Genomic DNA, 25,924 nt, shown 5'->3' with positions numbered 1-25,924 from the left:
AGAAATCAAACTCACATCCCCTGCAGTGGAAGCTCAAAGTCTTAACCACTGGACCACCAGGGAAGTCCCTATTCTCATTTCTTAACCCAGCCAGTTATCTGGTAACTGGTTACCTGGTAACTCCATCCAGGGGGGCAGTTCTGCCAGGGAGCCAACAGCATTGATGCCCTCTCCCACCCAAGACTTATGTTAAGGTCTGAATAGGTTCTTGGAGTCAGGATCTGGGGGAAAAAAACAGCTTTAACTGGCATTGCCAACAAGTTCCACCCATGGTGTTGGTAAGGGTCTCCTTTAACCAGGAAAAAGCACCATGGACCAGCCTCCTGGTGAGGTACTTCTCTTTTATTCCTCATGGCCTTGGGCAAGTCACTGTCTCTGTTAGGTCACTTTAATTCCTAATTCCTATAGGCACAGAGGGGACTGTTTGCCCATGTCTGGGACCCGTAGGGGCCAAAATCTATACTCCTAGGCACTTCCCCAGCCCTCACCCTGGGGTGGATCAGGGTAGGAGATTCCTCACATGTGCATTCTGAGCAAGTGCTGGGTTGGCCAAAAAGTTTGTTTGGATTTTTCCGTGAGATGGTGTGGTGAACCCGAACAAACTTTTTGGCCCACCCAATATGTTCTGTCCCATCTCAGGTAACCCCCAAGAGGAGGGTAGCTGTCGTGGGTGCTGAGTGAGGGGTGGATCTCTCCACGTGGAAGGAGGAAGGCTGCTGGGGAGAGGGTATGGGTGCAGCAGAGTCACAGGCCCACCCCGGGGGCCCCGGGAAGGAGACCATCAGGGCACGGGCCTGTGCCTTGTGCCTGTATCTTAGACGTGAGCAGGCTGCCCCAGAGGAGAGCGATTTCCAGGACAGCCTTGTCGGTGGGGAGGGAACAGGGTGGCCGCTGTCTGGGATTTTTAGCTCCACAGACACGGCGGCTCCAAGGCGGGTCCCCACCCCTCACATTTTCTTAAGACAGAGGCTCTTCCTGGCCATCTCTGTACATTGAGATCAGGGCTCCTGGGGTCCTCCGGACCTTCATGGTGAGAGGAGCAATTCCATGTGCTGAGTCATTCAGGCCAGTGGGAGATGCCCGCATCCTCAGGTGCCAGCCCCGGGAGCTACCTGCTGCCCTTGTGGCTGATGGAGGAGGCTGGTCCCCAGTGCCACGTGTCGGGGACGTGAGCACTTCCTCTTCCAGGCAAATCCAGGCTGCCCTGAGGCCACATGGGGCCTTTCCAGGTGCTCTCTGACGGCCCTCACTTTTGTATCCATGTCAGTAGGATTTCCCACAAGTTTATTGCTTTCCCCCAAACCTCGGAGTCCAGGACAATTTCTGGAAAACTGGAATATTAGACACAAGACTGTCCCCTAAGGCCAAGGAAAGGAGGGGACATAGGTCTCCCACTAGCTCTTATCAGGGTGAATGCACTTAGATAAAAGCCAAGGAGGAAATGGGCTGGGGCAGGGTTGGAGGACATAGGCCTGGAATCAGAGAGGTTGGAGCTCGGAGACGCAGGCCTGGATGGTGACTGCTCCTTTCGGGCCCGTGCTCTTCAGGCCTCCTACCTGGGTCTCCTTCGGTGGGCGCCTCTCCCCAGCAGCCTTCCTCCTTCCACATGGAGAGATCCACCCCTCACTCAGCACCCATGGCAGGCGCCTTCCTCCTGGGGGTTACCTGAGACGGGACAGAACATATTGGGTTGGCCAAAAAGTTCATTCAGACCCTCCATCCCACATTAAGGAAAATTCCACACGAACTTTTTGGCTGATCCAATACTTGCTCAACATGCACACAGGGTGGACAGTGGGGGGCAAGCGGGGCAAGTGTTTGTGACTCACTGAAGGGCACTGTCCCCTAGAAGCAGATTGACTGACTGGAGCAGGAGATTACACCCCAGTGGGGGCTGGGAGTGGCCTGAGGAGAACAGGCCTTCGTGATTTTACCTTTTCTGACAGTGTTGCCACAGAATCTTTCAAACTCAGAACTCATCTCCCCTGGTCCTCCAGGCAGGTCACATAAACCACCCCATTCAGGGTTGTCAAAGATTGCTGGCTTAGAGATGCTTTCAGGAAGACACACACACACAAAACCCTGATTTTGCTGTTTTGCAGTTTTGGTATTTCCCATAGATGTAAAATCAAAGTTTTTTTAACCCAATCTCTTGACAGGAAAGGAGATGTTGCCTTTTTACCCTTCACTCCTATAAAATGCTATTATGTACTTGAATGCTCTTAAAGATCATGCAGTTCAGCTCACCAGATCAGCACAAGCTGGTGTTCTCTTTTAGGGGGAGTACCATCCTCCAGTTTTGTTCTGCATGCAGTTGTTTTTTTTTCCCCTAAAAGTTTTACACATTTTTTATACCACACTTCAATTCTGCTCAAGAAAGCAGAGCACAATACATCAAGAAAAGTGTCCAGGATGGAGGCAGGCAGGCACCCCATTTCCTGTCATGGCTGGGCGGTCTGGCCTCTCCTTTCTGGCTGTCAGGGGGCCTTGCACATGACCCGATTGCCGGGGCCACTTTGACCACCAGCTGGGCTCACTGTAGGACCTTTCCAAGCTTCCCCGGCCCTGGATACAACTTTGTCTTGGAACGGGGAGGGAGCGGGTGATACCTGGCCTTAGATTGAACTTCTGGGGCAACATGGTGACATTGGCTGGGTTACCTGCTAAGCAGGCGGTGGGTGGTGCCAGGATGAGATGCCCAAGAAGCCAAGTATCATGGTCTTTCCCTCCTCCTAAGCCCAATTGTTCCCCAAGGTGATGCCTGTGACAGAGCTGGCTTTGCCTATGGAGTGTGTGGATGTATTCCTGGTTTCCCCTCCCTCGGAGGTGGGGGCTCCAGAGGACGGGGGGTGTCAACTAAAAAAGATGCACAGGCACCAATTTGTAGTTGACAGAGAGATTCCAGTTTTCCTGCCGCAGGGCGGGGCCTCGGGCATGAGGGTTCCTGCTCCTCAGGGTAGAACCGAGCTGTGGAGTTCAGCCAGGAGAGGGGCCGTCCCCAAGGCCAGAGGTCCTGAGCATTGAAGTCCCCCTACTAACGCTCTCCTTCACATAACCCCCGGCATCTTGGCCACCATCAAGAATGCTGCCCCAGACTCCCGGCATCCACCGCACGCTAATCATCTCTGCAATCTCTGTTGGCCTTTGTCTCCTTAACACTTCTCCTCTTCTAAATTGTAAGTAATCTGCTTTGACCCAAGCAATAACACATGCATTTAAGAAACAGAGCCCACGAGTCCAATGCACGCCTCATTGGCGGTTAATATTTGCCTCCCACAAATGCATGGTCCTCTCGGCTTTGGTTCTAACCACATGCCTCCTGTCTGCTGAGCCTTGCTGCCTCTTGGGTGAGGGTGTGTGTGTCTAGTGTGCATTTGTTCGTGTTTGTGCTATTAACTCTCATGCAGGTTTGCTCTGACTGCTCCTAGTTACCCTGGTATCCAGGAAGGACACTTATCAGGAGCTGGTGACCAGTGGAGAGGGATGGGCATACCTGCTTTGGCAGCCCTTTGGAGGGGAAAGTCTCCCCTGCTTCTGTGTGCTGTGTTCAGGAGTGTTTCTATTTCTGGACCCTCCTGGGCTCTGGAGTTAACTCTCAAGCCCCCCAGGGACTCCAGCCCAGAGCATGTTCCTGAAGGTGGCGGGGAAGGTCCAGGGACCAAGGAGATTTGGTCTTCAGCCTCATGAGTGGAAGCAAAGGGTCAGAGAGAGTGGCCTCCCTGCTGGAGGGTGCTGGTTTCACTGGAGACTCTGGTCTTGGCCAGCAGCTCACTGTGCACCCCTCACAAGCAGGCTCCTCTCCTCCGTCTCAGTTGCCTCGTCAGGGCCTGTGAGCCAGATCTTTGACCTCGCTGCCTACCGCCTCATGGAGAACAAATTTGGAAACATACTGTGTGCAAGGTGGAGATTGTTCCTCTAAAACAGAGCAGGTAGCTTCACAGGAAGCTTAGAACCAGTGCTCTCTGTTACCTCCCAGCATTTTCCCTTGAGGGGACCCTTGTCCATTTGTTAAGTTTTATGTGAGCCTCCGTAAATGGTGGGGAAGAAAGGTCCCCCTCAGAGTCATTGGTGAGAGGTGGCAGGGATCCAGTGCACTTTGTAGGTGGGCTGCCCCATGAGGCTTAGGTGAGGAACTGAAAGACCCTTGCATTTAGCCAAGACTGGGCCCCAGAAGAGAGGGTCATCAGTCAGCAGAGGGACTAGCCCTGAAGATGTGCAAGTGGTCCTGCAAAAGGGGGACCCTGGGGATCTGTTCAATACTTGTGGGTGGTTCAGACCCAGGTGGTTTGCTCTACTAATGGGAGGATCTGCAGCCAGGCTCCCGTGTGGCTACCAGCTGCTGAGACCACAGCTCAAGAAGTCTGCACCTTGGGGGGATGTCAGCCACCCAAGCCCTGGGGTTTTGCCCTGGGGGTTCTCAGCACTAATCATGGCTTTGTGCTCAATATAGTGAAGGAGGAGCCACAGTACAACAAAAACCCAGTGGTGATGGTGGACGAGGTCATGAGCTCCAGCCCTCCCAAGTTCACCTTCCCAGAGGCAGGCTTACGGGTCATGATCACCAATAAATTTGGGCCCAGGACTCGTCTGCGGATGGCCAGCAGGATTATAATTAATGAGGTAAGTTTCCTTCAAGGCCCCTGAGACCACGCGAGCCCAAGGCCTTGGATGGGTTCCAGCACTGCAGGAAGCCCTGGCTTGTCAGGACACTTCCTGGCGTTGGGCCCGAAGTGTCCTCTGCCAGGCTGGTGTTTGCACCTGTTGAAGCAAGGAAGCCGAGACAGCACCCACAGGCAGCAAATGATCCTATCGGGAAGGAGTTTAAGGCAGATAGCAATCGAGTACCATGTCTGCCACATTCCACTAGGTATTTTGTCAAGTACTAGAGAAAGATTAATTGGAGAAAGACTGGTCTGAAGTACAGATTTTTTTTTTTTTTAATGTTACTCAGGGCAAAAAAAAAAAAAAAGAATGCACACCTATTCTCTATGTTTAGAGCAACTCTAGAAGAAAACTGAAAAACTATAGAAACCTTCTGGTTTGTCTCTCTCAGCATGTGGATCCATCACCTCCTTTGTTATAACGAGAAAGTGAAGTGAAAGTGAAAGTCGCTCAGTTGTGTCCATCTCTTTGCAACCCCATGGACTATATAGTTCACGGAATTCTCCAGGCCAGAATACCAGAGTGGGTAGCTGCTCCCTTCTCCAGGGGATCTTCCCAACCCAGGGATTGAACCCAGGGCTCCCACATTGCAGGCAGATTCCTTACCAGCTGAGCCACCAGGAAAGACCAAGAATACTGGAGTGGGTAGCCTATCCCTTCTCCAGTGGATCTTCGCAACCCAGGACTCGAACCAGGGTCTCCTGCATTGTAGGTGGATTCTTTACCAGCTGAGCTACCAGTGTTATAACTTATGTCTTTTTTAATGCAACCTCAAGATAGCTGCAGATTTTCTTTTTCCAAGGATAATTCTCTCTTGATTCCTATAAAGCTAGAGTCATGACCCCCTTCCCATTGCTACCGCTGAGTCACTCCTTACAATTCTGTCCTTGCACAGCTGTTGCTGAGTCCAAACTTAGTCTGTCACCACAGGACTGGCCAATTAACTGAGAGATTAGGTGTTGAAGCAATGACTAGGACATTATTTGGAAAGCGACTGATTGAGAAGATGGCAGACTAATGTCTCAATATGACAGAGGTGGGGAGGTGGGTAGTTGAGTAACTAAAGACCTTTATCTTGCAGAAATCTTCTGGAATGGCCAACCTGGGAGAAGAGGGGTGATGTGTTAATCAGAGGGGCAGGCTCCCCTGTGGCAGGCCTTTAGGGAGGGAATGTGTTAATCTCTTCCGGAAGAGGGTCAGGGTTCCCTGAAAAGTATTAGTCATTCAGTCGTGTCCAACTCTTTGCAACCCCATGGATTGTAGCCTGCCAGACTCCTCTGCCCATGGAATTCTCCCTGCAAGAATACTGGAGCTGGTGGCCAGTCCCTTCTCCAGGCAGGATCTTCCTGGCCCAGGGTTCCCTGAAGCAGGTTATTATGTTTGATTATAATAACAGAAGGTGGCATTAGTGGTATAGAACCCACCTGCTAATACTGGAGACAAAAGAAACTCTGGTTGGAAGATCCCCTTGGGTGGGAGGCATGGCAACCCTCTCCAGTATTCTTGCCTACAGAATCCCATGGACTGAGGAACCTGGTGGGCTCCAGGTGAAAAATGTAATTTTTCAAAGGTTAAAGTCAAACAGATCCATCATGGAGTCAGAATTGGTTCTTCCCTGCAACACAGCTATTTGCAGGGTTTTTTGTTCGTTTTGTTTTATTTTGACTGTAAGGAAGACCTTTCATTTACCCCTTCTTGGGTAGCAAAATATTATGCCTGGGCGTGCGTCTCAGATGTAGATCACTTTTCTCTTTTAGGTGGCTAAATGTTGTGGACATGTTTGGAGGAAAAAAAGTTTTAGATTTCCACCCAATCCTAGACTTCATGATTTAGGAGTCCCTGCCTAAAACCAATATGAAGCCAGTTAATGGTCAATTCCTCTTTCTTTTGGAAAAATAACATGTTTCCATTTTAAGTAATAATGACTTTTTTGCCGATCTTTTTGCTTCCAGTAACCACAAGGATAAGTGTTAGGCACACAGTTAGGGAGTATTGCCTTGGGGGCCTGTGTACTGACTCTTGGTTTCCTGCTGATGTAACTGCGAAGGAGCTTTGTGTCCATGTGTGATGATTATTACCCACAGGGCTTTAATCCTAAAGCATAAATATTTTTAATGAGAGCCAGATAAAGATGAGCTGTGCAAAGGCAAACATTTTCAGAAACATGGAAACCTGTTAATTTCTTGGTATGTGGTTTCTTGCCTTTCTCCAGTTTAGTAGAAACCCATTGACTTGGCTTCTGCTTGGGTGGAAAGAAGGCAGACTTGGTCAACAGCTATAAGGAAATAGGGGAGGGAAGAGGTTTGATTGGTTCAGAGGATACCCATTACACATAGCGAAAGATTTGGACAGCAGAAGCCTTTCAGATGGCTACTAACCCTATAAGATGCTCAAATTAAAAGGGAAATGCAAATTAAAACCACAATTAGATTCCACCACACATCCACCAGAATAACTAAAATGGGAAAAATTGACAATATCAAGCATGGACAAGGATGGGAAGCAACTGAAATTATAATCTTTTTCTGATACAAGTGTGAAATGGTTCACCTTGCACCTACCTTATGATCTCACAATCCCACTTCTAGATAAATACCCCCAGAGAAATGAGTTCATGTGTCCACAAAAAGGCATGGTCATGGCATTCTTCCCGATAACCAAAAAGAGGAAATAACCCAAATGCCCATCAAGTGGCAAAGGACATACTGTGTGTTATTCACACAGTGGAGTACTATAAACCCCTGGCTGGAGAAGGAAATGGCAACCCACTCCAGTATTCTTGCCTGGAAAAATCCATGGACAGAGGAGTCTGGCAGGCTGAAGCCCATGGGATTACATGACTGAGCATGTGTGCACGAGGGTGGAGGGAGATGGGTTGGTAGCAATAAACTGGTAGAACTAAAAAAAAAAAAAAAACAACACCCTGGAAAATAACGAACTACTGATTCATGCAACAAGGTGGATGAACCTCACAGATATTAGGTTGAGTGAGAGAAGTCAAATATAAAATAATATGTCCTCTCTGAATCCATTTATAGGAAATTCAAGTTCAGGAAAAACTTAATTGATGTGTATAAAAGTCAGAATGGGGTTACCTTAATTACTTCTGGGGAGAGGGGACCCTTAGTGAGTTGTCTGAGAGGCTGGAAATGTTCTACATCTTAATATAAACCATCACTGGACCATCGTACACAATGTAAATTCAATTTTTGCATGATATACCTGAAATAAGATTTTTTAACTATGCAAAGCCTCTCTTGTGAATGTCTTCTGATGGTTTATGACCATCCACTGGGAAAGTCAGAATGATTGCTTTTATCCAGTGTCATGGGCTAGTCTGTCAGGTTGACACTAAGAAGAAACCCTGGGCTCTGACCAGTACCTTCACTGATACTGGTCCTAGTGGAAATGAGCAAACTTAGCTGGATTCTAAGGTCCTGGAGCCATGTCGCAGGCAAACCTGAAGCCAGGGGTGTTGTTCTCGAAACCCTTAAGTGCCACCTACCTGTGAGGAACCAAGCAGCAGGGTGCAGCTTTGTCACATGCCTGGGTGTCTGTCTTGCCTACTGTCCACACAGAGGCAGAGGCTGATCAACTCAGCCAACGGCGTGAGCAGCAAGCCGCTTCAGAACGGGAGACACGAGAGCATCGAGAACGGGAATGTGCCCGTGGAAAACCTGGAAGAGCCACAGCGGGACCAAGAGCCCCCGCCGCAGCCCCCGCCGCCTCCCCAGGAGCCAGAGCCCGTGGAGGCCGCTTTCCTGTCTCCCTTCTCCATGCCTGGTGAGTCCTGGGGGCCAGGGCTCTCAGGCCACACTGCTGGGGGCTCCGAGGGTCCAAGTCCGGGTCTTCAGGATGGAGAGCTGGACCCAGGAGGGCGGGGGAGGCTGGTGTGAGGGTCCGACGTTAAGTCATTCAATGAACACCTCCTCGGTGCTGAACTGTGGGTTAGAGCTGCCATAGGAGGCAGGCACTGCCCAGGGCTGGGGAGCCTGGGGTGCCAGACAGCTGGCCAAGTGGAAGCCTGGGAAGTGCCCCAGTAACCCCTCGTAACTGCACACAGGTGCCCAGGGCAGCAGGGCTTTCTCATGCAGTAAGAAAAAGCAAGCACATACGTTATTTTAATGGACATGCTCAGACTCTCCAGCCCTTCCAGTGTGGGCAGGCCATTTTGCCCATGTGTTGCATAGTTGCTGGGGCAGGATATGCTAAAGCCACACATGATCTTTAGACAGTTACACCTGATGTGTTTGGCGATAACTCCTACCTATAAATAAGTTAGAGCAGATGTGGCTCTGCCCCAGCCCTAAGTGTCCTCCCATCTCATTGGATGGGCCGTGTCATCTGATTGCCAGCTCCTCGCTGACCTCACCTGTGCTCCGGTCACACTGGCCTCCTCACTGTCCTCAGAAAGCAGCAGGTATGCTCCTGCCCAGGACCTTTGCACTTGCCCTTTGCCGAAATGTGCTTTGTTCTGCTACCTGTATCACTCCCTTACCTTCCTCGGGTCTCTGCTTAAATGTCACCTTCTTGGTGTGGCCTTCTCTGACCACCCTAATTTAAGTATTTTGTATATTTTTTTTATCTTGTGTGTCTCCCAGGCCAAAATATCAGCTCCGTGCCAGCAAGTATCTTTGTCCATTTCATTCACTGTTGTATCCCCAGTGCCCAAGCCTGACACATAGTAGGTGCTTAGTAGATGTCCATCAAGTGAATGATTTCAGGAATTTGTGTGTGAGAGCATCCCCAGACACACCCAATCTGTCTTCATCTTTAGCCAAACTCCTCTGCAGTCCATGATGGGAAATGAAGGCCTGAACTCTTTGGCCCCATCTCGGAGGTTTTTTCTTGGTGTCCTGCCATCCTGAGAGGGAGCAGAATTCCAAGATTTTCAAGTCCAAAACTTGACATTTTTCCAAAAAGATTCCTGTGTTTAACAACAGGCTCACAGATGGCAACTGATTTGGGAGATGCCTTGGGGTGGGGAGAGGAGAGGAGAAGCAATAGGTCCCGGGGAGGAAGATGCAGACATGGTCCAGGAAACAGCCTACCTTGCTGGGGGTTCAGATTGAGAAGAAGCTGCCCATTGGGGGTTCTGTTCTCCAGCCCCAGGAGGTGGCTGGAATCCCCGTTTTACAGGTGTGGGATCTGGATGCTGTTCCTGACCCCGATCATTGTCCAGGGCTCTGCAGGAAACCAGGGAAGGGACCTGCCCTTTGGGGCAGCTGTCGTTCTGTAAAGGGAGGCAGCCTCATGTTAAGGGCAACTCATCTCTCCGTTTCCTTGAAGCTTTGAGTTTGGCAGGACTGCATTGGGTGGTCCGCGGGGCCTCTCGTCCTGGTGCCAGGATCTGCTGCCTCTTAGAGAAGTGGCTTGTGGGAAACTGGGTCCAGCTCCCTGCAGGGACTCTGGGCAGGTCACCTCCTGAGGTGAGGAGCTCAGAATGCTGTTCTCTTCAGGGCTGGGACCAGATCGCTCCCAGGTTCTCTGCACCCACGAACCCGTTCCCAGGGAGCTCCGCCTTTCCTGGTGGGTGGGAACTTCCTGTTGAAGTTGGTTCCACATTCCTCTGCAAGCCAGAGGCTCCGGGACATTCCCCTGGGCTGGCCCGCAGCAGAGCTTCCGCCCAGGGCTCGCCTCTGATATGGGCCGGGGCTTCCTGTGTCCCTGCGGAAGCTCCCTTTGTGTCCCTGCGGAAGTGTTTCCAGGTGGCGCCCTGAGAAACCGCAAGTACTTCCTCTCCATCTCCTCTAACTTCAATGTGAGAAGCGGGGGCGAGGGAACCGGGGTTGTGTGGCTGCTGCCTGTTTAGGTGTGTCCAGTGGCCAGGGGAAATGGAGGCCAGTGTGGACGGGGGTTCACAGGAATGTGGAGCCAGGCAGCGTGACACAGCACCTGTGAGAAATTCTGCATAGCCAGCTGCAGGTCCTCTGTCCACCCACTCATCCTCGTCATCTTTTCAGCTTGTCTCTTGTGGTTCAGTGGTAAAGACTGCCTGCAGTGCAAGAGACTTGCAGGAGACATGGCTTCGATCCCTAGGTGGGGAAGATCCCCTGGAGACGGAAATGGCAACCCACTCCAGTACTCTTGCCTGGAAATCCCATGGACAAAGGAGCCTGGTGGGCAACAGTCCATGGGGTTGCAAGGAGTTGGACACGACTGAGCGACTAAACAACTGGTTGTGGCATCACAACGATCTGAGACCGTGGGGAGGCCCTGAAGGGCTTTAGGGGTGGGTGGAGCTAGTGTTCCCCTAAACTGGGGCCCAGGAAGGAAGCTGGGGCCAGGGGAGGGATAAGGGGCGGGGCGCTGGGAAGAGGGGAGGGTGTGTTCCACTCAGAACTAACGTGGCTGCAGATATCAAGGAAGGAGCCCAGGCTGTCTGATGTGCAGCTCTTCTGTGTGGTTGGGGACAGGCTGGGAGGCAGGCACTGGAGGTTAGAAGTCCTGGGTTGGAATCTTGGTTCTACTACTCACCAGCTCTGTGACTCTGGGCAAGCTGTTTCATCTCCTAAACTCCAACTCCTCATCCACAAGATGGGATGAAGGCATCCTCTGTCAGCAGTACATAGGTCGTTATTCACCCCTTCTGTGCACCATGTGACACATGGGTGCTCAGTAAGTGTTCATTTGCATGACATGCGTGCATGTCAAGGCGCTTCAGTCGTGTCCAACTCTTTGTGACCCTATGGATTATAGCCCACCAAGCTTCTCCGTCCATGGGATTCTCCACGCAAGAATACTTGAGTGGGTTGTCATTTCCTACTGCAAGGGATTTTCCCAACCCAGAGATCAAACCTGTGTCCATTATGTCTGCTGCATTGGTAGGTAGGTTCTTTATCACTAGGGCCACCTGGGATGACAGCATGCTTTAATCACATGGTTTCTGTTACATTCAGCTTCTCACACTCTCTCCTTCTTGGACCATAAACAATGTTCTAGAAAGTTCGCAGGAGTCAGAATCCCTGGAGGTCTGGCACCATGGCCATTCCCAGAGTCAGGAAGAGGGAACTGGTATCTACTATGCTATCCACCTGTTTTGTGCCGGGCACTGGGCTTCAGGTACTTTGCAGACAAGATGATTATTTCAGCCAGTAAATATTTGGGTACCAGACTCTTGTGGGCCTTGGTGATCCAGGTAGAAACAGGACACCCATGGATTCTGGGAGCTTTCAGGCATGCGGGTTAAATCTGAGCAGATGATCGCACGATACATTTTATGTTTCATCTCCTGCCCTCACCACACAGCTGAAGGGTGGGGGTGGTGGAAATGCCAGCCCGTGGCCCCTGGGCTCTGCCCACCCACATAATGGGTCACTGGACTTGTAGACCAGTGCCCAAGGGCACCCAGCCGCAGCCTGGCTCCCGTGCCCACCCAGTCTGATGCTGGATTTATATCTACACATGGTGCAGCTGTGCTCTTCCCACTTCAGGCCACAGAGGCTGGTAATTGGGCCTTCTGGGCCAGCTGCTGGCTGGGGGAGAGGAAAAGCAGAAGCAGCTCTTTTTCACATGGGGACTGTGGTCTGCAGCGCAGGAATTGCCCTGCAATGTCCAGCCAGTGACCCTGAGCCCCAGTCTGGCTGGGGAAAACCCTTAATACATGCTGTTTGTGGTTGATGTACTGCCTGGGACATTCTCCTGCCCCATGGACCACACCCCTTGCCCTCCAACTGAACTCCTCCTGCTCCCGTAAGGGTAAGGAAATCATATCTTGTGTCTGGGATGTTGACCCTCATGTCCACCATTATTATAAGTGGCCACATATACTGGGGACTTGCTGTGTGTCGGGCACTGAACAAAAAATAGGGAATTCTTACAGGGCTTTTCTGGGGCTTCTGTGTGCCATGTCCTTTTCTAAGAGCTTTGCATGTATTCCCTCATTTAATCCTCATGACAATACATAAGGTGGGGACGATGATCATCTCCAGTTTACGGAGAAGGAAAGGGAAGACAGAGAGCTTCGGTGACTTGCCCACAGTCACCCAGCTACTAAGTGGAAAACAAGGATTTCCAACCTGGGAGGCCCAGACTAACCACTGTCTCTTTGTCCTGTACATTTTCATGCCATCCTTGCAGCTATCTTGAGAAGGAGGCATTACCATTACCCCCATTTTACAGAGGGAAACTGAGGCTCCAAGAGGCTATGGGACTTCCCGAGCCACACAACTGTTATGCGGGGAGCCACCGTTTCACCCTGAGCCTCCTGATCGACAAATGCCAGCCCGGGCCGGTCCAGTCAGGAGCAGAAATCTAGGCCCCTGGAGGTTCTTGACCCGTGTGTGTGCTAGTCACTCAGTCATGCCCAACCCTTTCTGACCCCATGGACTGTAACCTGCCAGGCTCCTCCGTCCATGGAATTTTCCAGTCAAGAATACTGGAGTAGATATTTCCTTCTCCAGGGGATCTTCCTGACCCAGGGGTCGAACCCAGGTCTCCTGCATTGCAGGCAGATTCTTTACCATTTGAGCCGCCGGGAAAGCCCTTGAATGGTAACAGAAGGTAAAGTTTACTGAGCACTTCCTATGGATCGGGCAGGGTGGTTCACACAGACACATTCATTCAGTCCTCAGGACAGCCCTGGAGGGTGGGTACTGTCACTATCCCCATTTCCCAGGTGAAGAAGCTGAGGCTCAGAGAGGTTTATTTGCCCACGATCACACAGGAAGAAGGGACAGCACCCCACACTGGCATTTTTACCCCAGACATTCATAAGGGGCAGTACTGTGGCCAACCAGTGGATTCTTCTGCATTCTTCTTGTGGAATCCTTAAGAAAATGCTTGTCTCTGTCCATGGTGTCATCTAGCTGGTACATAGGTGCCAAGGAACTTGTCTTTGTTAAGAAACCATGTTAAATTGAGTTGAACTATAGGCCTTTGGGGACCTGGCACGCTCTCTTCGGCCCTCGGATGACACAGCTAAACGTTTTCTTCATCAGAAAACTCAGCGCAAGCCATCTGAAGATTTCGGGAAGTTTCTAGGGGGTCTTCTCCCCACCCCACCCCCATCTTTCTCTGTCCTACAGGGAACTAGAGAGCCGTGCTGGCTGGGAGAGGAGGGGTCTGCTTAGTCTCTCTGAGCCCAGTACGGGTGACTGCAGAAATGGAGCTCTAGAAAACCCTGGGCCCAGCTGTTTCCTCTCAGCCACTGGGCATGGCTGGGGACACGGAGGAGAAGCTGCTGGTGCCATGGGCTCACGTACATGTGAAATTCCACACCCAATTTCTGTCTGCTCCAGGCCCCCAGAGGCACACAGCACTTCACAGTGAAAATGATTTGTTCTTGCCTGGGTCGTGGGAGCCGCCAGAGAAATCATACCGTCGGTAGACTGTCTCGTAAGTCAAGGTCAGGATTTCAAAGAAGTGGCCTTGTCAGTCACTGTGGAGCCCTGAGGTGTCAACTCACACCTAATTAGAACAAACACTGGCTGAGCACTGTAATTTCTTAATATAGCAGCTTTATTGACGTGTAATTTACTTACCGTAGTAATCACACCTTTGAAGTACACAGTTGAGTGGTTTTTCGTCTACTCACAAAGTTGTGCAACCATTACCACAATCGGTTTCCTTTAGCACCCCCAAAGGAGCCCCCTACCTGCTAGCAATTATTCTTCGTCCTCCCCCCGATCTCCTGGCAACGGCTACTCAACTTTGTCTCTTTGGGTTTATCTATTCTGGATATTTTATATAAATGGAATCATTTAATAAGTGGCCTTTTGTGTCTGCCTTCTTTGTTGTTGTTATTCAGCTGCTAAGTCATGTCTGACTCTTTGTGACCCCTTGGACTGCAGAATGCCAGTCTTCCCTGTCCTTCACTGTCTCCCACAGTCTGCCTTCTTGTTTTCATGATGTTTTCAAGTTTCATCCACATTGTGTCTGTCCTTTGTTCCTTTTTCATGACTGCATAATATTCCATTGTATGGATGTACCACATCTCTCCATCAGTGGGTGGACATTTGGATTATTTTCGCTTTCTGGTGATAAGTGGTTTATAAAAACAGCTGATAAAGTGTAATAGAGAAAGGGGTTTTTTGGGGGGGGCTTGTTTTTAATCTAAATGAAAGCAATATTCCTCTGAATTCTCTGTGGTTAACAACAGATGATCTCTGAGTGGTCTCTGAATAAAAGCGATCTGGGGGATTTTAGATCAGCCTTCTTGTATTCCAAAGCAGAAAACTGAGGGGCTTGGGCTTGCCCAGGGGTCAGTATTGACCAGATGGAGCCAGACATCTGGGCCACCTGCCCTGGAATCTGCTCTGTGATTACCCCACAGCAAGACCAGCTCAGTCCAAACTGGGAGGTGGGAGGTGAAGGGGCTCAGGACCTGTTGTGGGCTGGGCATGTGCTGGGGGCCTGAAGTGTCTATGGATGCTGGCAACAGAAGCCCACATGAGCTTCCTTGAGATAAAAGGGGACCTTTGTTATCATAAGGATATAGGTGTGTGTTGTGGATCCCACGAACAGTTGGACTCACCCAGAGGCTGGACTCAGAACCTCCATGCGTGTTGAGGCTCTTCCTGGCTCTTGTCTTCCTTTCACGTGCCTGCCTGTCTCATTCTAATCCTTGGCTGTAGACTCGCTTTTCTCAAATCCACTGTCAGTGCCCATGGCAGACCGTGGCCTCCCACTGACCCCAGACTGACTTTTGCTATTTCCTGCCTCCCTCACTTGAATTCCAGAGTCCTAAGAGGGAGAATGCTATCAGTCCAGATGGCAGGGGTCCACCCCTGGTCAGTAGCCATGCTGGCCAGCTTGGCTTTGGTGGCCCCTGGGAGGGAGGGTTGTTTGGAGAGAAGAGATGCTGAGCACACATGCCTGCACCCCTTGTAGGTCTGTGACAGGTGCCTCGGGCATTATCAGATGATGGATACTGTTTGTTGATGTGGGAGAAATAGAAGTTGATAGACCTAGTAGGTGGGTCCCTTACGCAGTGGTGGGAAGGACACTCCAGGCTGGGTATCAGCAATGACTCACGCTGAACTGGCTGCCACCACCTCTCCCAGAATCAAGGAGATGGGGGTCTGGGGAGTGCTGAAATATACAAGAACTCACTGTCAGAGTCATGACCCAGGGACCAGGAGGCCACTGCCACAGCTCTGTTGCCACCAGCAGCTGCCACCGGGCTGCTAGTCAGGCCTGAGAAGGCCTCCCTGGTGCCCACTCAACTAGCTCCTGGGCAGCAATGCGCCACTGTAGCCGAAACAGCATCCCCAGAGGCCTGCTTCACAGCCGTGCATGGAAAGCAGCAGAAAGGTGGCCCAGCCCCTCCTCAGTCTGTTTTTCAAAGTAAGGAGCCCAATTTGAGTCTAGAACTTCAACTGCAAGGGAGTCTGGGAAGTGCCTCTATGGACACCCTAGGAGGGGGTTGGCGTGGGGGCTGCTGAGGGCTGGCTCAGCATATCCACTCCCATGGGAGCTGCAGGGATGCCTGGAAAAAAGCTGTGAAACTGCTCTTTGCTGATGATTTAGACCAGAGCAGACCTGGTGAGGGGCTCATGTGGCTTCCAGTCGCATGGTGAGGCAGAGGAGGGGGCTGCGCCCTGACCTATAGCTTGGCAGACACATTCTTCATGGAGCTTGGGCCATACACACCTTATATTTGGTGCTTAGAGTCTGCACACAGCCCTGCTGCCTGTCTGGTGTGGTCCCCATTTCCCAGGTAGCTGCACACAAGTTAATAAGGGCCTCAGGCAGGGCTGGTACCCCAGGTCTGCCTGAGCCCTGAGGGCTGTCCTTGGCCTGGTCCCAGTGTTGACTGTGGCCAGGAGGGCCCTCTGCCAGGCTGGAGTGTGTGCTTTGGAATACAGGGGCAGCAGGAAGGAAGGGAAGGAGGCAGCCAGCTGCTGTGTCTACGGGGTTCATCAGCACTGGGAACCCACAGCCCTGCCCTGGATGTTTGCTGGATGTTTAAGGCGAGAGGGCCTGCCATTGAGAGGAGGATCAGAAAGCATTCCTGGCTCTTATTTCACTCCCCAGGGCCTCCAGACTCAAGGTGCAGCCTTCAGAAGCAGGATTGTCAGCTTCGTACTTCTTGCCTTTCTTTTGTTTCCCCGTAGATCCTTGGGATGGGTGAGATGGGGGAAGTTATCATGTCACAGCTGAGGACGGGGTAGCTCAGAGAGGTTGAAGGTCCACCCACTGCCACAAAGTCACGAGTGACAGAGGACAGACAGCTCTTTGGCCCCAAGCTTTGAGGTTCCTGCAGTGGAGTGCAGAGCTGGTCATAGCTTGGGGTCATCTTTAGAACAAGAGAGGTGACTCACCGACCTCAGCTCTGGGACCCACTTACATCTAGTCCAGAAGCTGGTCTGCGCCCGCTGAGGGAGCCCTGGGCCTGGCTTCTATGTTGGCTGGGGGATCCTGGTCTGCATGTCTGGTCTTTCCCCCTTTTCCCAGGGGGAGAACACTTCTTGGGAAAGCATGAACAGGGTCCCGGAGGCTGAACCCTGGTGCCTGACTGTGGTAAGAGGGGGAGACCAAGCCAAGGCTGCCTCCCTGGGGACGGCCTTTCACAGCCCCCCCACAAGCTCTCCAGTCTCTACACTGGGCTGCCAGAGCGTCTCTTCCTGGGCCTTTGGTCCCTGTGACTCAGACCTGACTGCCACGTCTCCATGTCAGCCCCCAGCAGGTCCTGCCTCCGACCTTGCTGGTGCCTCCTGTTGTCTCTCACAGGCTCCCCTTCTGTCTTCCCCTTCCTCCTAAACCTCAGCCTGGCAGCGCAGCTTAATCACAACCCTGATCCTATCTACTTCCCACAGAGTACGCCCCTGCTCTCTCTAGTGCCCTTAGGCTCAAAACCCACACTTCAGGGTTCAAGATGGTGCCATTAAGCGGCTTTGGTATTGGACTTCTGGCTCTGCCACTTCCTAGCCATGTGACCTTGGGCTAGACAGCTTACTTCTTGAAACCTGTTTTCAGTTCAGTTCGGTCGCTCAGTTGTGTCTGACTCTTTGCGACCCCATGGACTACAGCACACCAGGCCTCCCCGTCCATCACCAATTCCCAGAGTTTACTCAAACTCATACCCACTGAGTGAGTGATGCCATCCCACCATCTCATCCTCTGTCATCCCCTTCTCCTCCTGCCTTCAGTCTTTCCAGCATCAGGGCCTTAAACCTGTTTTAGTTTCCAGAAAAGCACCCAACTCAGTGCTTGACAGTGGTAGGTACTCAGTAAGTGGAACTTAATTGACCATTATTATCAACAAAAGCTAAAATTTAGTGCGTACTCTTCACCAAGTGTGTGCTAAATGCATCTCGTATATTGGCTCATTTTAGTCTCACATTAGTACTGCGAGGTAAGAACTGTTGTTATCCCCATTTCATAGCTTAGGAAACTGAGATGCCCAGAGGCTAAATACTCTTCCAAGGTCACAGAGGTAGAATATGCCGGAGCTGGGGTTTGAACCTGGCAATCTGGCTGTCATTAACCATGAAGTTTCTGTGCCCTTCAGAGAGCAATCAGTTTGATGGTAAGTCTAAGGATAAAACAGAAATGTATTAGAAGTAACTAAAAATTGATGGTAAGATTCATTCACCCCCAAGGAATAAGAAAACTTTAATGGTTCCGGTACTTAAGAGGATTTTTCTGTTTCAATCACAGAGATGAGCTAAAAGTATAAGACTCTAATCTGACAGTTGACGATGCTGCCCACCAGTGGGTAGCAAAAGGACTTTCACAGGCTTTGAAATCGTGGGACTCAGAGAGCAGGCAAGTAGTATGGTACGGAGGACTCAAGATTTAGACTCCAAAGACCTGCATTCAAGTCCTGGTACTGTCTCTGAGCTTGTCATGTTTAAGTCACTGAACTTCACCAAACCTTACCTGTGAAATGGGGAGAATATCTACCCCAAGTTAATATGAAAAATAGTGTTTGTGAAAACCATCTCCAAAATGTGTGAGGCACAACACAAGTGTTGAATAATGGTGACAGGACAGTTCTTTAACCCATCCCTGACAATGTTCCAACCTCAACTGCATCCCCTTACCTCCCCATAAGGACCAGCTCTGAGGTCACTGGCTGGGCATGCAGGGTCTGTTTGTGGCTCTGCCGCTAATTTTCTGTGAGATTTGGGCAGTTCGTTAACCTTCATGGGACTTGGTTTTCCTCTTTAACCAAGTGAGATTTATCTCGGGAATGCAAGGTTGGTTCAACACGTGAAAAACAATAAGACATGCTGTATTATTAGAATAAAGGCCAAAAATTGCACAATCATCTCAACAGACAGAGAAAAAGCATTGGTCAAAATCCAACATCCTTCCTTAATGGGGGAAAAAAACACTCAAACTAGGAATAGAGTGAGTTCCTCAATCTAATAAAGGGCATCTACAGAAACCCCCAAATTAATGTCATACTCAGTGGTGAAAGACAGAAAACTTTCCCCCTAAGATTAGAAACAAGACACCTCTCACCTCTTCTATTCAGCTTTGTGCTGGACGTTCTATCCAGGGTAAAGAGGCAAGAAAAAAATAAAAAGCATTCAATTTGGAAAGGAGGAAGTAAAACTGTGTTCATAGATGACATGATCTTATACATAGAAAATCCTAGGGAATCTACCAAAACACAAAAAACAACCATTAGAATTAATAAACTTGCAGGCTCCAAAGTCAATATGCAAAATTCAACTCTATTTCTATACATTAACAATATGAAAAATGAATGTAAGAAACTTCATTTATAATGCAATAAAAAAGCAATAAAGTACTTAGGGATAAATTTAACAAAAATAGAACAAGACTTGTACACTGAAAACTATAAAACATTATTGAAAGAAATGAAAGAAGATCTAAATAAATGGAAAAATATCCTAAGTTTATGGTTGAAAGATTTAAAATTTTTAAGGTGGCAATAGTCCTCATATTGATCTATAGATTTCATGCAATCATTGTGAAAATCCATGCTAGGTTTTTTGGGGGGTTTTGGGGGGTTTTTTTGTTTGTTTGTTTTTTGCAGAAATTGACAAGCTGATCCTAAAATTCACATGGAAATACAGGAGATCCAGAATAGCCAAAACAATCTTGAACAAAATTGAAAGACTTACTGACTTCAAAACTTATTACAAAGAAATAGTCATCAAGACTGCCTGATAGTAGCATGAGATAGAAATATAGCTCGATGAAATAGAACTGAGAGTCCAGAAATATGCCCAGACATTGCAGGAGATGCAGGAGACATGTGTTCAAACCCTGAGTCGGGAAGATCCCCTGGAGGAGGAAATGGCAATTCACTCTGGTATTCTTGCTTAAAATATCCCACGGACAGAGGAGCCTGGCAGGTTACAGTCATGGGGTCACAAAGAGTTGGACTGAAGCATGAAGAAAGTAGGGAAAACCACTAGACCATTCAGGTATGACCTAAATCAAATCCCTTATGATTATACAGTGGAAGTGAGAAGTAGATTTAAGGGACTAGATCTGATAGACAGAGTGCCTGATGAACTATGGACGGAGGTTCATGGCATTGTACAGGAGACAGGGATCAAGACCATCCCCATGGAAAAGAAATGCAAAAAAGCAAAATGGCTGTCTGAGGAGGCCTTACAAATAGCTGTGAAAAGAAGAGAAGTGAAAAGCAAAGGAGAAAAGGAAAGATATTCCCATTTGAATGAAGAGTTCCAAAGAATAGCAAGGAGAGATAAGAAAGCCTTCCTTAGCGATCATGCAAAGAAATAGAGGAAAACAACAGAATGGGAAAGACTAGAGATCTCTTCAAGAAAATTAGAGATACCAAGGGAACATTTCATGCAAAGATGGACTCGATAAAGGACAGAAATGGTATGGACCTAACAGAAGCAGAAGATATTAAGAAGAGGTAGCAAAAATACACAGAAGAACTGTACAAAAAAGATCTTCACAACCCAGATAATCATGATGGTGTGACCACTCACCTAGAACCAGACATCCTGGAATGTGAAGTCAAGTGGGCCTTAGAAAGCATCACTACAAACAAAGCTAGTAGAGGTGATGGAATTCCAGCTGAGCTATTTCAAATCCTGAAAGATGATGCTGTGAAAGTGCTGCACTCAATATGCCAGCAAATTTGGAAAACTCAGCAGTGGCCACAGGACTGGAAAAGGTCAGTTTTCATTCCAATCCCAAAGAATGCTCAAACTACTGCACAATTGCACTCATCTCACATGCTAGTAAAGTAATGCTCAAAATTCTCCAAGCCAGGCTTCAGCAATACATGAACCATGAACTTCCAGATGTTCAAGCTGGTTTTAGAAAAGGCAGAGAAACCAGAGATCAAATTGCCAGCATCTGCTGGATCATCGAAAAAGCAAGAGCGTTCCAGAAAAACATCTATTTCTGTTTTATTGACTATGCTAAAGCCTTTGACTGTGTGGATCACAATAAGCTGTGGAAAAATCTGAAAGAGATGGGAATACCAGACTACCTGACCTGACTCTTGAGAAACCTGTATGCAGGTCAGGAAGCAACAGTTAGAACTGGACATGGAACAACAGACTGGTTCCAAATAGGAAAAGAAGTATGTCAAGGCTGTATATTGTCACCCTGCTTATTTAGCTTATATGCAGAGTACATCATGAGAAACGCTGGGCTGGAAGAAGCACTAGCTGGAATCAAGATTGCCGGGAGAAATATCAATAACCTCAGATATGCAGATGACACCACCCTTGTGGCAGAAAGTGAAGAGGAACTAAAAAGCCTCTTGATGAAAGTGAAAGAGGAGAGTGAAAAAGTTGGCTTAAACTTCAACATTCAGAAAACTAAGATCATGGCATCTGGTCTCATCACTTCATGGGAAATAGATGGGGAAACAGTGAAAACAGTGTCAGTCTTTATTTTTCTGGACTCCAAAATCACTGTGGATGGTGATTGCAGCCATGAAATTAAAAGATACTTACTCCTTGGAAGGACAGTTTTGACCCACCTAGATAACATATTAAAAAACAGAGACATTACTTTGCCAACAAAGGTCTGTGTAGTCAAGACTATGGTTTTTCCAATGGTCATGTATGGTTTTGAGAGTTGGACTGTGAAGAAAGCTGAGCGCCGAAAAATTGATGCTTTTGAGCTGTGGTTTTGGAGAAGAGTCTTGAGAGTCCCTTGGACTGCAAGGAGATCCAACCAGTCCATCCTAAAGGAGACCAGTCCTGGGTGTTCATTGGAAGGACTGATGCTGAAGCTGAAACTCCAGTGCTTTGGCCACCTCATGCAAAGAGTTGACTCATTGGAAAAGACACTGATTCTGGGAGGGATTGGGGGCAGGAGGAGCAGGGATAACAGAGGATAAGATGGCTGGATGGCATCACCGACTCGATGCACATGAATTTGAGTAAACTCTGGGAGTTGGTGATGGACAGGGAGGCCTGGCATGCTGCAATTCATGGGGTTGCAAAGAGTCAGACACGACTGAGTGACTGAACTGAACTGAACTGAGCATTAAAAGAAAAAGAACTTTAAAGTCAAAAATTCTTGGTAAGGGTGCCAAAACAATTCAGTAGGGGAAGGAATAGTCTTTTCAACAAATGGTGCTAGGGAAACTAGATAGCCATACTTTTTAAAAAAAGAAGTTGGACCCTTAATTAACACCACATATGAAACTTGAGATAGACTTAAATGTAGTAGCTGACAATATGAAACTCTTAGAAAACATACATGTACATATTTGTGACCATGGTTTCTTATATATATCAAAAGCAGAAGTAGCCAAAAAATGAAAATTAAAAAACAAACTTCATCAAAATTAAAACTTTATGGGATTTATGGGATCTACGAAGTAAGTGGAAAAACTCCTGGAATGGGAGAAAATATTTGTAAATTATATTTCTGATAGGGACCTAGTATCTGGAATATATAGTTCTATACATAGAACTATAGAACTCTTAGAACTCAACAGTAAAAAGACAACCCAGCGTTTAAAATGGGCAAAGGATTTGAGTCAACAGTTCTCCCAAGATTTATAAATAGCCAATAGATTCATGAAAGATGCTCACCATTATTAGTCATCAGGGGAATGCAAATCAAAACCACAGTGTGATTACCACTCATCACTCAGTAGAATGGCTATAATTAAGAGAGACAACACTAATGTGTTGGCAAGGATGTGGGTATATTGGAAACTTCATATACTGCTGATGGGAATGGAAGATGGTGCAGCATCTTGGAAACCAGGCTGGTAGGCTTTCAGAAGGTTAAATGTAAAGTCACTGTTGTTGTTCAGTCACTCAGTTGTGTCCTAACTCTTTGCGACCCGGTGGACTGCAGCATGCCAGGCTTCCCTGTCCTTCACTATCTCCCCATAGTTTGCTCAAACTCATGTCCCTACTGAATCATACTGTATGGCACATCGATAATGTAATAGACTGCACATATATGGTGCATCAATTCTAGTTATAACTCCTCATTATATATGCAAGAGAAATGAAAACATGTCCACAGAAAAACTTGTACATACATATTCATAACAGCATTATTCATAGTAACTTAAAAGTAACTTAAAAATGGAAATAATCCCAGTATCCAAGTGATGATCAGATTAAACAAAATATAATATATTCATATAATGGAATATTATTTGGCCATAAAAGGGAATGAGATACTGTTCATACTACAACATGGATGAACTTTGAAAATATTCTGCTAAAGAATATTTTGCTAAAGAAAATATTCTGCTAAAAAATATTCTGCTAAAGAAAGAAGCCAGGCATGAAAGGCCACATATTATGATTCCAGGTATATAGAATGTCCAGAATAGGCAAATCTGCAGAGACAGGGTAGATCATTCATAGAGCTTGAGAGGAGGAGAAATGGGGAATATTGGTAACAGGGAGGGGGGTTTCTTTTCAGGGTCCTGAAAATCTTCTGGAATTATATAGCTTTCTAATATACTGAAACCACCTAATCATACACTTTAAAAGTAGTGAATTTTATGATATCTTTATTTATTTATTTATTTATTTATTTATTTATTTATTATTTGGTGGAGAACTCAGGTTTATTATGCCGGTGAGCCCAGAGAACTTAACACTCCAAGCTCTGAGCCCCAAACAAGGGGGTTACAGAGATTTTATACATCGACAGGCATGATTAAGAGAGTTTGCAGGTTTGCAGGGGCTAGAGCAATTGCAAAGAGGAGGACAAGGGTGAGTTAGATTAATCCAGTTCCTAGTATTGTGAGTCCTCACATTTTGAGACCTACGTGATCAAGACTTTGCAAAGAGCAAGCTGAATTACAGAGGCAGAAGTGAAGAAGGAATTCACAGGACCTGGACTCCATCTGAGGCCTGTCCGTACCGATCATGCCCCGCCACCTCTCCAGTGTATGATATCTTTATTATCTCAGTTTTTAAATGGAGTCAATCTAGAATGGTGTTTCTCAAGCCAGGTAAGCAGCTCCAGTAGCACCAGGGAACTTGTTAACAAATGCAGATTCTCAAACCACCTCCCCCCGCAACTCCAAAGCTGCCCAATCATTAGCTCCAGGGGATTCTGATTTATATTCCAGTTTGAGAACCACTGGTCTTAGACCTATGCTCTTGTGCTAACACTCCTAGTTTAGGGCCCACAAATATCTACTTCATCTAGTAGCACACACCCCCTCATACCACAAGTTAACCACTCTAGGTAGTTAATTGTCCACATTATTTTGTTTGAAGTTTATCATTAGCATCTGCATCTGTTCTTAATTTTTTGTACCAGTATGATTAGCCATCTGTTTTGATAGAGTTCATTTGTAAAGATTTTTTTCACATAATTAAATTGTGATTCCCTGCTTCAAAAAAGAAATCTAAGAGGGAAAGAAACACCAACAGCTCTTCTTTCTCTTGCTTGTTTGCACATCAGAGTCCACAGTGAGCCTCTCTCAGATGTCCTTGACATTGCACTTGAAGGATGGCAGTTGGTGGTGGGTGGGAGGGGCTCATTGTATGTCAGAGGAGTGTCCCTCAGGATAAACACTGTCACCCCCGTAGCCCCCCAACCTCTTATCACTTTGCCCCATAAATTAGTCTAGGCTTGATGTTAGAGAAATCCAACTCAGGTTGGTTTAAGCCAAAAGACCCACAGTGGCAGATTCACCAGGAGAATCTACCTTCAGGCAAAGCTTGACATTGGGCTCAAGTGGTTACAAGACCCGTCCATCTCAGCAAGGCTTTCCCCTGCACTGGCTTCATCCTCAGGTAGCTGGCAAAGATGACCACCAGCCGTCTAGGCTTATATTCCATTGGGTTAACCCAGTGTACATACAAGTGGTGCCTCTGGCTGACTAAGGATTGCATTGGGCTGCATGTAACAGAAAATTTAAGTGACAAAGCCTTCACCTCAAGGGATTTATTTTTAATCACATACTAAGTCCTGAGATTAGGAAGTCTTGTAGCTCTGTTATACCATCGGTGTTCCATTTCTGTTCCTCCATCCTTAGCAAGTGACTTTTGCCTTCAATTTGCCAAGTGGCTCCTGTGGCTTGTATGTTCATGTTCCAGGCAGGAACAAGGAGGAAGAACAAAGGACAAGAGGTGTGTAGACAAACCATCTCTTCTTATCAGGAAGATAGTCACATTTCTGGAAACCCCACCACATAGACATCTACTTACATCTCATTGTCCAGAACTGTCTGTGGCCACTCCTTCCTGCCAGGAAGCCTAGGAAATTAAGGTTTTTAGCTAGGAACCTACTGTCCAAAGCAAAATAAGATTCTGTTAATAAGGAGGAAGGGATAATGGGTATTATAGACAGTGATTCTCAGCAAAATCCACACATAAGTCTCTAAATGGGTTATCCACTCAAGCCCAAACCTATGTAAGCCACTCAAAGGCAAGAGTTGTTGACTTGTCTGCTGGTAGATTCTCAGAACCTAGAATAGTGCCTAGCACAGAGAATGAACACACTATGTATTTATGGAATGCACGATTAGCCAAGCTTGACTCGCACATCCCACCCATAGAACTAGGAAGTAGAGTCAGCCCTCCAAATCACAATGATGTGGCATGAAGGGTAGGTTCCCTAAAAAAAAATTAGCTTGCTGTTACCAGTAAGGGGGAATGGATGCTGGGCAAAGAATAATAAATGCCCAGCACAACCGAGTATCGCTCCAGCTAGCCAGTTCTTAGAGATAGCAAACTACCCATCCAGAACTACACTTTTCATATGCAGACTAACCAAGCCTGAGCCCCGTATTCTGAATCACCGGCCTCCATCTGGCTCTCACACGCCAGCAGGCTCTGTTCCCTGGTGCTGATCAACCAGGGTCCCATCTGGCTCTCTCACTGCACGAGGCTCTATTCCCTTGCCCTGATCA

General features: G+C 48.0%; 1 protein-coding gene across 2 annotated transcripts in view; it reads left to right on the top strand.

Moving 5' to 3' along the window:
* The window catches only part of SLC24A4 (solute carrier family 24 member 4), a 186,923-nt gene that overhangs the window by 135,723 nt on the left and 25,276 nt on the right, over window positions 1-25,924 (top strand). For both annotated transcript variants that reach the window (XM_070477935.1, XM_020875995.2), the window contains exons 11-12: window positions 4,451-4,620; window positions 8,241-8,445. In XM_070477935.1, the coding sequence (XP_070334036.1) occupies window positions 4,451-4,620; window positions 8,241-8,445 (375 nt within the window). The remainder of the gene's footprint in view (window positions 1-4,450; window positions 4,621-8,240; window positions 8,446-25,924) is intronic.

Source organism: Odocoileus virginianus, chromosome 16 (genome assembly GCF_023699985.2).
Source record: "Odocoileus virginianus isolate 20LAN1187 ecotype Illinois chromosome 16, Ovbor_1.2, whole genome shotgun sequence".
Classification (NCBI taxonomy): Eukaryota; Metazoa; Chordata; class Mammalia; order Artiodactyla; family Cervidae; genus Odocoileus; species Odocoileus virginianus.
Note: the sequence above shows the minus strand (reverse complement) of the source record. Positions and strands in the feature narration are given on the sequence as shown.